Raw genomic sequence first — 13344 nt, 5'->3', positions numbered from 1 at the left:
ACAGAAGACTTCGCCACAACAAGGTCCAGCGGTTTTGTTTCATCCACTTCGGTCTACCTCCCTACAGCAACCATAAATCAAATAATCCAGCAGTTACTCCTCACTTCTGTGAGTTCATTCCAGGAAACCAACATGTTTCGCAACAGTGGCGTTCAGGTTCAAGTTTTGTCTCCCTCCACAGAGGAAGAATGGTGGGACAGAATCGTTGACTTGACTTCTCTCTGTCAACAAGGACAATCAGTGAGTTGTTTTGCCCAACTGTTTTGGACATGTGCAAATGGCTTAAACCTCAGGGATTCTGAATTATCATTTAAATGATTGCTTGGGAAGAAATGAAAAGTCTGCACATTTTGGACTTCTGGGGATTTGTTAGTTATCTGCGGAACCCAACCCGATGGAACTTGTGGGAAACCCCAGACGAAAGGTCCGCTGTATCTATGGTAGAGCCTGTAGCTTCCCTTGAACCAGTAATCACGAAACCACAACGTGGTTCATGTCACTGAAGAAGGAGGGAGAAAACCGTTTCTGTCGCCCCTCGAGACCCGAAGGATATCTCCAAGAAAACCGCTGCTGATGCGGAATTTGCTTTGTTTAATCCTGTCTTCCCTGAACCTGTAATTGAATTTATCATGCCTGTTTCCGATACTAAAATGGCCACCACCACGCCTGTCTTTGTTTCTGTAATGGCTGCCACCATGCCTGTTTCTGTGCCTAAAATGACTGCCACTTCGCCGGTCTCTATGTCCAGGAGGGCAATCAGGAGGAAACCCTTCGCTACGAAGACTGCCCTGTCCATACCTATCCCAAAATCGCTTCCACTAAACCTGCTTCTGTTTTTACGATGGCTACTATTATACCTGCACCAGCTGTAACAAGGACCATCACCATAACTACACCCATTCTTCAGAGGGCCGTTACTAAACCTGTACCTATTGTCAAGATGGCCGCCATGTCTGACTTTGTTTCAAAGATGGCTGCCGCCACACCTGAACCTGTTTACAAAATGGCCGCCTCACCTACCTCTCCGGTTCATACCAGGACCCAGTCACTGATGTCTGGTTTGGCGGACACCCAGATGATGTCCATACGGTGTCTGGGATCCCTAGTCCAGTTGTTCATGTCGTCTCCACGACATCAGAGGTATGTGCTTTGAACTCTGTGCTAACTGTATTTGCCATGGCCTTTTGGTGTGCGTGGTCTGTTTTCTGCTCTTCTATTTCATGTGAGGATTCTCAAGCTCATGAATCTGAATCATCTGATACGCCCCCTGTCATGGCTAGAAGATCCAGACCTGTGTCTTCTGCACTTACTACCCCGACTAGATGGTCTGAACCTGAGCTTCATGCATTTTCTGTCACACCTGAGTCGTCTGAGTCACATTAATTGTCCAGTTCGACTGGATCTGATTCAACAGAGTTGTCTGGTTCACCGGAATTTGAATCTCCTCCTGAGCCATCTGAATCATCTCCTGAGCCATCTGAATAATCTCCTGGGCCATCTGAATCATATCCTGAGCCATCTGGATCATCTCCTGAGCCATCTGGATCATCTCCTGAGCCATCTGAATCATCTCCCGAGCCATTTGAATCATCTCCCGAGCCATCTGCATCATATCCCGAGCCATCTGCATCACCTCCTGAGCCATCTGCATCACCTACTGAGCCATCTGCATCATCTCCTGAGCCATCTGCATCATCCACCGCATCATCCATCGCATTTTCCTTTGCATCATCCTCTGCATCCTCTTCTGCAGCATCATCCTCTGCAGCACCTGCATCTTCTGTATTTACAACAGAAACTGCATCATTCCAATCATCTGCATCAACTGAATCATGTGAGATTACACTGACTTTGTGTTACACTGGATCTGCTTCTTGCTCTTCTGTTTCCCAGGAGATCCCTCAAGTTCATGAACCTGAGTCTTTTGAACTCCCAGTCACGGCTGGAAGATCCGAACCTGAGCCTTATGCAGTTTCTGTCACAAGTGAATCACTAGAGTTCAGCGAAGCACCAAAGTCAAGTGAATCATCAGAATCTCCAAGGTCACATGAGTCCTGTGCACTTTCTGTTATGGCTGAAAAGTTGGAATTGGAGTCCCCTGAGCTATCCGTTTCTGACCTCCTGAGTTTCCTGAAAAAGGCCAAAATGGTTGCTCCTGAGTTCCCTGAGTCCTGTAAGTCAACTATTATGGTCAATTCCAAGTTCCAAAAACTCTTTGCCCATGCCAAAATAGCCATATACAACCCCCATAGACTCTCAATGAATCCTCAATCTCACAACTTCCAAAGACATTCTACCCTTGCTAAAGTGGCCATGCTTGATTCACAGAGTCTCTCTGCCCTGTCTAAAATGGTTGACATTAAACGATACGTCCTGTTAAAGATGGCTGATACTGAACTGTTTGTCCTGCCTAAAAGGGCCAACTATGAACTCTCTGCCTGGTCCAAAATGGCCGTCTCCAAGCACCCTGAACTCTCTGCCTGGCCCAAGATGGCGATGCCCAAATTTGTTTTGTTTCACTGGCCTTGCCAGCCTCTCTCTTTCCCCTGTCCCTGTTTGCAGGCCCAGAAAACCTCCACTCTGGTCTCCAGTCCAACACTGGTACCTGGATCTTTCTCTCTACGACTACACCTGCAGCTCCAACCTGGTTGTCAGATCTGAACTGGTCTCTGGATCTGTCTGTAGCACCACCCTGGTCTACAGCTTCACTCTGGTCTCTGGTCTGGCCTTCTGCTCTGCCAACTCCTCCCTGGCCTTCTGCTCTACTGGCTCCTCCCTGGCCTCCTGCTCCGCCGGCTCCTGCCTGGCCTCCTGCTCCGCCGGCATCTCCCTGGCCTTCTGCTCTGCTGGCTCCTCCCTGGCATCCTGCTCCGCCGGCTCCTCCCTGGTCTCCTGCTCCACCGGCGTCTCCCTGGCCTCTCCCTGGCCACTACATGGATCTAGCCCACCGTCCCTCCCCCGGTTCCGTTTCGGCTCCACCACCCTCCTGGACTTCCTGAGGAGTGTCTGGAATCCACTTCTAGGGGGGGGGGCTCTGTTATGTGAGCCAGATTAACTCCCTCTACTGGCCTACAGTGGTTTCTCTTATCTGTCACTATCCGAACTACATTACCCATCATCCCTTGCACTACCAGTTCCTCACCACCAGAGGTGTAAAGAGTAGCTGAAAGCCATACTTGAGTAAAAGTACAAATTCCTTACTGTAAAAATTACTCCACTACAAGTTACAAGTCACCAATTTAAATACGACTTGAGTAAAAGTATTAAAGTAACCCAATTTAAAAGTACTCAAGTATTTTTACTCGTACTGAATGTTGGCTCAAAGATGCACTAGTCCTCAACACAAAGAGACATTGTAGGTCTGGGCAGTGAAAACTAAGAAAGTTTATTTATGAGGTTTTATTTCCTAATATAGAAAAGAAATCAAACACCTCAAAATTTTGACCTGGCAGAACAAACACAGATTAAACATAGTCATAGTCTTTTGACTAAAATTTAATTAGGTTTTAGTCATATTTTTGTCATCTGAATTGATTTAGTTTTAGTCTAATTTTATTCAACTAAATACCATGAGATTTTAGTCTAGAAATCTACATTAAATTTAATTTAAACCCATTTAATTTTAGTCTAGTGTCATTGTGTACTTGAATGTGCCATGCTGAAAAATATATAGCCTAACTTTGTGATATAAATATATGGTAACACTTTACAATAAGGTTCATTAGTTAACATTAGTTAGCTACATTAGTTAACATGAACTAATAATGAACTGCACTTATACAGCATTTATTCATCTTTGTTAATGTTAATTTCAACAATTACTAATACTTTATTAAAATCTTGTTAACATTAGTTAATGCACTCTGAACTAACATGAACAAACAATTAAAGCTTAAATTTGTATTAACTAACATTAACAAAGATGAAGAAATAATGTAACAAATGTATTGCTCATGGTTTGTTCAAGTTGGTTAATACATTAACTACTGTTAACTAATGAACCTTATTGTAAAGTGTTACCAAATATTCTTATATAGGCCTATCCTAAAAAATATATAATTGTAATATTTAAAAAATTCCAGTAAACTAAAATTACACTAACAGAAATATGATAATGCATATTAAAAACGTGAAGTTGTTCATTTGAAAGATTAATTGAAAACACATGTAGTACGTAACACCATCTCACATTAAGTGCACTACATTTCTTCCGTCATGCATCCCTCTTTACAGTAAATACATTACAGCATACTTGATTAAATGTGAGGACAGTAAAATTGTACACTTATTATCAATCTTATAATGTACTTAAGTTAATCGGGCAATCAGTACAGGACCTCACTGGTTTATTTTGGCTTATATAGTAAGTTATATCAAGTTATGTACAAGCTCAGGTTAGCTGATAAGGTAGCATCAGAGTATATAAACATTTGTGCTTGCCTTTGAGTTGCGGGATGACCCTCCTGCAATCGCGCATCACTTTTATTTTGATTGTAGTATCACAAGTTTAACAAAGGGTCCCTTGACTGAAGCAAATGTGATATGCATCCATATGTTTGCTCTTTATCTCTTCTCTCAGACCAGACGCGAACTTTTCTCTACGTTTATGACATACGCAGCATGCAGATGTCCCGCTACGGTGGCTCAACGCAAGCCATTCAGCGTTTGACATCAAAGTACCGCGAGACCAGACTTCTCCATATGCATTTGATTCGCTCTCGCAGTACTTTGATTTATACGATAGCTCTGCGCAGCGCCAAATGAAGTTGTGTGTGTGTGCGTGTAACCTCGCGACCACAGATTCTATCCATCATCACCCTCTGACACTTTCGTCTCGTTTTTATTTGACGAATAAACAATGTAGCGAGTAACGTTAAGTGTCATTTCAAATGTAGTGGAGTAAAGAGTACAAATACCCAATCAAAAATGTAATTGAGTAGAGAGTAAAAGTTGCTTATATTTTTGATACTCAGTACAAGTACAAAGTAGCCCAAAAAATACTTAAGTACAGTAACGAAGTACATTTACTCGAGTACTTTACACCTCTGCTCACCACACCTGTTTCCTGTTAGTAATCACCTAGACTATTTAATCCATTCACACACACACACTCACACACTGTGAAGTCTTGCTAGCCTGGTCTACAATTCTGAGCGTTATTTATCCTGTTATTCTGTCTTGCCTTGTTTTTGACCTGTGCCTGTTTATTGTTCTGTGATTGTTTTTTGCCTGCCTTGAACCACACCTGGAATATTGACTACTGATTTTGGATTGCCTTTGATGTTGTGGTTTGCCTGGTGTATGACCCTTGCCTGTTTTGTGGATTACTCAATAAAACCAGCATTTGGATCTAACCAGTTTCACGCTCATTACACCAGGAGGGTTTTTCTCCTAGGGTTATTTTTTATCCCCTGGAGAGTCTGCCACCATTGGCTTAACTTAATACTTTACTGCATACGTTACATTATTACTACGCTCGCTTTTTTATGCTTGTCCTACATCTATTAATGTAAAGCTGCTTTGAAGCAATTAACAATTGTGAAAAGCACAATATAAATAAAATTGAATTGAATTGAATAGATGTATTAGTTTTTTTTTCTTTCTTGACTACTTGTGTAAGCTCTGCTTTAGGTGCTCATGCATTGCACGATTTCAAGCTGTCCATGTGCAGCACCGCTTCCCCAGTTGAGTTCCGCATTTTAATTCTGATAATGTCACATTATTATTTTGTAAACTAACTTTTAACAATCGTTTCTTGACATTTGTGATTCGATTCAGAATCGTCCACGTCTGCATTGCGATGCATCGAGGAATTGATTTTTTACAGAAAAGAGCTGACCACGTGTGCTCCTCTACCAAACATATCACACAAAGATCATGTGTATCCTTGCCCAAAGTAAAGTGAGGGCTAGGAGAAACAAAATGCTTAAACTTCTTTTACATGATAAGAAACACTTGACCAAAACACAACACACTTGATGAAGGCACAGAAGCTAATGTTGTACTCACCGGATGCCCTTTTATGCTTTCCAGCTCATACATCATTTCCGCTTATCTGTCCTTCCTGGTTGCCTTAAACTTTAAAGATTTCTTTAAACATTTTTGTTGTTTTTATTTTTGCTCCTTACTCATTTCTTATGCTTATCGCTTTCCTTTTGACAGCATCATAACCTTTTATGTCAGAGACTCTTTTTACTCATTTTCTTTTGTAATACAAATGGTTTTATTTAAATGTATTAAATTTATTTAAGCAGGGAAACATCATGCAAAAAAGAATTCACACAGGCAAATTTTTTTGTTTGAATTTATGAAATCTTTTGGTGTTGCCACTATTTCTTGATATAACTAACACAGTTGCATTTTCACTATTTTATTCTTGTCTAGATATACTGCACAACAATGTTACCATGTTACTTTTTCTCAGTAGTGTTTAGGTTTTTTCCCATCAAATGTTGTTTTGTATTTTGTTCAGGCTTAAACAGGATGATATAACATTTCGGTGCAAATATGCAGAATAGTAAACCATAGCTTGATGCTAAAATAGCAAATATCTCCACAGCTACAGTAAATTTTCCAGGAGAGCTGACATAAGATGGGATAAATGTGATCCATACAGCACAGAATATGAGCATACTAAATGTGATGAATTTAGCTTCATTGAAGTTATCAGGCAACGTCCGAGCCAGAAAAGCTAGAATGAAGCACAAGACAGCCAGAAGACCAATATAACCCAACACAGCAGAGAAACCAATAGTAGAACCCAAACTGCATTCAAGAATGATCCTCTCCTCATAATATTTCACATTTTTATAAGGGAAAGGAGGATATATTGTTAGCCAAAGCACACAGATAAGAACTTGTATAAGTGTGAAGGCAAAAACACTGAGTCTCTGTTGTGCAGGCCCAAACCATTTCATGACATTACTTCCTGGAAGTGTCGCCTTGAATGCCATCAACACCACTATAGTTTTCCCCAGAACACAAGAGATACAGAGAACAAAAGTGATCCCAAACGCTGTGTGACGCAACATACAGGACCACTCAGTGGGGCGACCAATAAAAGTAAGTGAACAGAGAAAACACAGAATCAATGAGAAGAGCAATAGGAAGCTCAGCTCTGAGTTGTTGGCTTTTACTATGGGAGTGTCCTTCTTACTGTAAAACAGGATGGCCACCAGTACAGTTATTCCTACTCCAAACAGAGAGAAAAAGACTAACACTATTCCCATAACTTCTGTGAATGACAGAAACTCTACAACCTTTAACACACATTTAGTGTTCTCAGTATTAGACCAGTATTCCCCTGGACACTGCTGGCAGTTATTTGAATCTGGAAGAAAAGATTGTGATCACTATAGACAAGAAGAAAATGATTCCACTTATCAACTTTATTGATATGAAATTTCAAAATAAACGTTAGAAGGAGAATGTCTCAGCTATTTATGTAACAATGATTCCTTGAGAATGGGAACGAGATGCTGCATCATGGAATGACACATTGGCAAGACGCTAGCAGCTTGTGCTCATGTGAAATCTTTGTATCTTATGAACTTTTCCAATCCTTATAAAAGTGCGGCATGTTGACATCAATGTCGACTGCGGAACTGAAAGGATTAAAATGAAGTGTTAACAGATCATGCCAGCTTTAAAACAAGCGCTACAGGAACATGGAGTTATGGTAAAGAGATGCTAGTCTTGCAACTCTGACATGAGTTAGAAAGTACTTTCTGAGGAGAATCTCCAAAGGTGGTCCTGCCACATGGGCCAGAAGATCTGAAAACCATACTTGGCCTGACCAAAACATGGCTACCAGAATAAGACTGATCACATCTAGGCAAACACACTTCTGGAAGCAGAGCAATCAGTGGAAAAGCATACAGGCATTGCCTCGGGTCTTAACCCCTGTCTCAACAGGATGTCGGCACAACTCCAGGGAAAAACTTCTCATGGGCCCAGAGAAGGACCTGATGTGCTAGATGGCATAACTTCAGACCTCTCTGATGATTTATATATGAGACCACTGTTACATTGTCTGTTATCACCAATACAGTCTCTGAGAACTGGGAGGAAGTAATTCATTGTTTTCAGTACAGCTAACATCTCTAGATAATTTATGTGCCAATAAAGATGTTGCCCTCTCCAATGTCCTCTGGCTGAATAGCCTTCCACAACTCCTTCCAAGCCTGTGAGGGACGCATATGTTGAAATTATTACCCTTGGACATTGCTCCTATAGTGTCAGGGCCTTGCTCAGGAACCTGATATTTTTCCATATTGATAGGAAACAAAGGCATCAGCGCATAACCATGATCAATCGAAACGGTTTGTCCCTCAATGAAAACCACTTGCTTTTAAGCCACCACTGTAATGGTCTCATCTGCAGCAGACCACAAAGAATCACATTGGATGCTGCCGCAAACCAGTTCTCGGATCTGGTACTGGCCACAATAATAGGAATGGTCAAAGGTGAACCTGAATGTCCCCAAAGTTAGATGTCTGAGATCGAAAATGAGCATCCACGCTTCATCCTTCTTGGGAAATTACTACAGTATTTCAAAACAGATTTACTAGTTCTACAATGTTTTAAGGTAGAGACTGATCATGATGCGTCATAGACAGCTATAATTCACTGAAGGCTATCCGGGAGAGCAGAAGTTTTCTTGTCCCCGAACAGGGGCTGCTTTTGGTGTGGCCTGTGGTTGTTGCTTTTAACCCTGAATTCCTCTGAATTTCCTAGGTTATGTGTAAGACTGTCTAATTTCTCAGAACTAAGACATTTTATAGACCGTTGGGCTGGGGCTTGATCCGTGAGGCACATTTACATTGACTGACTCATCAAACAATAATGCATGGGCCACCTGCTGGGGGGGGGGTAAATGCAGGCTCCTGAATCTCTCCTGGTGGCAGCAGACATTTGCGAGTTCCACGGCTGATGTGGGTCTCGAACCACAAGGCATGTGAACATTACCTGATAACAACTCTCTTGAGAGCTGACTGAGCATACTCTGCTCCCAAACAAACTGTCCATTTTATTTATTAAACAGAGAGTTTTCACACTTTGGTGAAATTGCAGAAGCTGGCATGCTCTGCTTACACTTCTCTTTTATACCTTCTAGTTCCCCCATCACTCGTGTACAGAAATTTCCCACAATGTATTGCAAAAACCAGTGAGCATCGATGGTCCCATATGTTCTTTTACAATAAATCACATGATTTTTTTGAAGTTCTCCAATCAAAATTGCTTGAAGTGTTTTTCATAATATACATTAACAGATGTTTAAAACTTAAGTCAGCAAGATGTTAAATATGCCGATTGTTGATGAATAACAACTGTAATTTATAGCAACACACTTAAGCAATCACGGAACATTCAGGAAAATTAGTGAACAGTGTCCCAATGTGAAGTGAGCTAGGGTCCTTAGCAATGCCCAAACCTGCATACACGATACACTGATTTACAACCTCAGGAGCTAAGGAGAGATTTCACAAAAGCGCAAGCTGCTGGCATGTTTCCAATGTGTCATTTCATGACGCAGTGTAGAGTGCCCTCGAAAGGGAACAAAAAGAGAGCAACTAACCAATTCTCTTCAGGTCTATGAAACGAGCAGACTTTTACCTGTCTCATTACTGATTTCTCCATCTGCACATGGAATACAGTCATAACAGCAGACAGGTCTTCCTTTCTGTGTAGCCCTCCTAGTGCCTGGAGGACAACTCTCACTGCACACAGACCTTGGTTTCTACATGGAAACATACAGAACATTTGTACAATCAGCTTTTTATACAAACCTCAAAAAATAAAGATCAAAATTTCAATAATTAAAAAAAAGATTATTGCATTTTTTGAAGCTTAATAAAAAATAATGTAAATGCGCACTGCAAAATAAAAGAAAATTGAGAATTGTAAAGACACTGAAAGAAAAATATGTGTTTTATTATTGTCAATAGTTTATAATATTTATATAATATCAAAAATTTGATAAAGATAATTGATTGTATATATTGATAGCTATTTCCTATAAAGCTCAGAAATACCTGTGATTAAGATATTTTAACAACACTACATTATGCCTACAGTACGGAAGAGGATTAGGGCCACTGGTGAAAAAATTATTTGAATTCTGACTTTTTTCTCAGAATTCTGACTTTAATCTCAGAATTCTGAGATTAAAGTCAGAATTCTGAGATTAAAGTCAGAATTCTGAGATTAAAGTCAGAATTCTGAGATTAACTCTTTCCCCGCCATTGACGACATATCTCGTCAATTAAGAGAAAACGCTTCCCCGCCAATGACGAGATTTTCCGTCTTTCCGCAATACCGCTATTATCCACCCTTCCGCAACTTTTTAAAACCGGAAGTATTGCCCTATGGCAAGCTGCTGCATGTCCGTGTCTGTTTTAAAGATCGCTCTGAGTATGATCTCTATGAAAAATCTGTCACAAAAATTGAATTATCTCTGCTTTTTGCTCAAAATATGGTGTTTTTGCAAAAACCTACCCATATTCAAAAGCTGATTGCAAAAGAACCACTAAAGGTAGGATGAAACGGTTTTTTTTGTTTGAAAGCAGAGGGTCTGTTCTTTCATTTGGTATATGTATGTTTATATATTTAAAGAAGAACATTTTCTGGAAGGCATTAAACTTTGGTGAAAATCATGAAAAACGCTGGCGCTGGCTGGCAACTTTTTTTAAAAATGCTGGCGGTGAAAGAGTTAAAGTCAGAATTCTGAGAATAAAGTCAGAATTCTGAGTAAAGTCAGAAATCAAATTTTGAGTTTAAAGTCAGAATTCTGAGTTTAAAGTCAGAATTCTGAGAAAAAGTCAGAATTCTGAGAAAAAGTCAGAATTCTGACTTTAAACTCAGAATTCTGACTTTAAACTCAGAATTCTGAGATTAAAGTCAGAATTCAAATTCTGAGATTAAAGTCAGAATTCTGAGTTTAAAGTCAGAATTCTGAGATTAAAGTCAGAATTCTGAGATTAAAGTCAGACAAATTTTTAGACTAATCAAATAATGTAAAATCATTTATATTCAATACAAAAGTGTATTTTTATGTTTATATTATGTTTCCCCAGTTTAAACAACTCCTATTACAACTCAGTTAAACAGGTTATTTACCTCCAACTGTCCTCCAGCCCAGATTATGTTTTCTGTGTCAAGTACAAAGCGCTGGTCAGGAGGCAGTGAGGCATCATAGTAACCCACTGGTTTAAATTGAAATGTTCCATCTGAGTCCTTCTGCCAGTTCACAACTTCATACTGGGCCACTACACCACCAGTGCTGTCAAACCACACACGATCCCCAAATTTTACACTGAAATTGACTTTTTTAAGAGCCTCAACCACCTAATGAAAAGATTTGCAACATGATGATTGAAGCAGTTTGGTGGATTAAAATGGGGATGACTTTATCTTATATTTTCTTTTTTCTAGTCTACCTTCTGTGGTTGTATTGTCAGGCCCTTTTCACATCCTTCTTGTCCTGTGCACTTCAGCAGACTGTGTAGTGCATAAGCCACAGCATAGACAGCTTTGTAGACATTACTTGAATATCTATGTTCAGACACATCTTCATTGTAATTTTTTAGCTCAAGTAGATCCTGATATCTGCTGCAATTTAATTCAGATTGATCTCTAGCTGAGCATGGAAAAGCAGTTTCCCAGAATGTTTTTGTAGCATAATCTCCAAACCCTTGAACATTGATTTTTCGCACAGCAAAACCCAGTGACCCTCTCATCACATGAAAAGTGTTTGGAGTGAAAAAATTATTTGCAGTTATCCATCCAAACACTCCAATCATTTGGAGGCCTGTAATGTTTTGGATACTAAGTTGCTCAATTAGCAATCCCATATCAAGAAATGAAACAAATGCAACAATTACTTTTGCTGTGCCATCTTTCATTGTTTTTACCACTTTTTGGAGTTTTTCCGACTCTGTTCTGTAAAATTTCACAGAGTACTCTACACAAATTCCCTCCTCCTGTGCTGTATTCAGAAATGTGGCCATTCCATTGTTCCCGTAGTCATTGTCACTGTTCACAGCTCCAACCCAAGTCCAACCTACATGCTTGACCAAAAGTGCAAGTGCTCTGCCCTGGTGATAATCACTAGCAATAGTCCTGAAGAAAGAAGGGTAATCATTCCTGTTACTGAGACACTCACATGAGGCTGAGTGACTTATCTGAAAAAGAAAAGTCAATAAAAGTCAGTTGTCAGTCATTAGCAATTTATTTAACTTTTACTTGAATTGCCTCTTACCACTGGAATTTTGAAAGGTCCTGTGGTTCTAGACAGAATAATTGTTGTGGCAGACTCTGTTTCTCCTATAATAGCATGTATAGGAGACTGTCCAAAGCATTTCTCCCTTGCTGCAATGTCCTGGACATTCATCACTGCCATAATTGCACTCAAAGAAGAAAGTCTTGATCCACAGCTATCATAAATGTTGTAGCCAATAGAAACATTTGGAAGTAAATAAAGGTTTTTGTTAATCTCCTCAATTGCAAATATCATGATCTGAACCAGTCGAAAATCTCTTAGATTCACACTGTAAAAACATTAAAACAGAAGACTAAAAACATGAGCATTAATTACGTTAGTGTTTTAGGGTAACACTTTACAAAAAGGTTGTATTTGTTAACAATAGTATTTGTATTAACTCATAAAGCATGTACTAATAACACATAAACTAAGATCGAAATAGATTTCAGCATTTATTCATCCATAGTTAATGCCACTACAGTTGTTCATGTTAGTTCATTGTGATATTGTTTATGTTAACAAATACAACAACAAGTGTTACCATGTTTAACATAGTTTTCAATATGGCAAACCTAGAGCATGATAGAAGCTGAGGTTTCTGTGTAAATTTAAATGAAGGTAATCTTTCTTTGCTGTGGATTGGAAAAATTGCTCCAATATTAAATTCTCCATCCTTAGAAAACACGGGGTATGTAGGGTCTCCCATCTTTCGGCAAATAGTGTTTTCTGCCTTTGCAGATAGAGGGTGATGAAAGAGCACAAGTGTGCATAGAAAAAAGAACATCCTCAAGACTTAGCTTGCCTGCAGCTGCAAAATGTGATTGACCCAGTAGTGGATGTATTTTTATAGACAGTAGCCAGTGATCTCATAGGGCATAGCATAAACCAAGTCATGAAGGGGTGGAATATTGTCAGCGTACCTGTATCCAGACATTCATTTTTCGTTGCAGAAAGGAAAATTTAAACATGAAAATTAGTGTGGAAAAGGAGAATTTGCAAATATCAGGCAATTGGGAGACCCTTTTAGTTTCCTTGCTTAGAATTTGCCCCTGGAGTAGTCAAAGTGTTCTGCACCCTCTTAG

The 13344-nt window shown here is 39.7% G+C and overlaps 1 protein-coding gene across 1 annotated transcript; it reads right to left on the bottom strand.

The window, feature by feature from the left end:
* Nucleotides 1-2697: 2697 nt before the first annotated feature.
* LOC135769435 (extracellular calcium-sensing receptor-like) lies at nt 2698-13046 on the bottom strand. Its single transcript, XM_073815652.1, has 7 exons — nt 12835-13046; nt 12260-12548; nt 11439-12182; nt 11119-11346; nt 9616-9739; nt 6415-7330; nt 2698-3019 (listed from the first exon to the last, which is right to left on the bottom strand). Exons 1-7 carry the CDS (start codon nt 13044-13046, stop codon nt 2698-2700), a joined length of 2835 nt encoding a protein of 944 aa, XP_073671753.1.
* Between the last annotated feature and the right edge of the window lie 298 nt (nt 13047-13344).

The sequence above is a fragment of the Paramisgurnus dabryanus genome, chromosome 9, assembly GCF_030506205.2.
Source record: "Paramisgurnus dabryanus chromosome 9, PD_genome_1.1, whole genome shotgun sequence".
In the NCBI taxonomy this organism is placed as follows: domain Eukaryota; kingdom Metazoa; phylum Chordata; class Actinopteri; order Cypriniformes; family Cobitidae; genus Paramisgurnus; species Paramisgurnus dabryanus.
The sequence above is the reverse complement of the archived record's forward strand: the minus strand, read 5'-3'. Positions and strand labels throughout refer to the sequence as shown.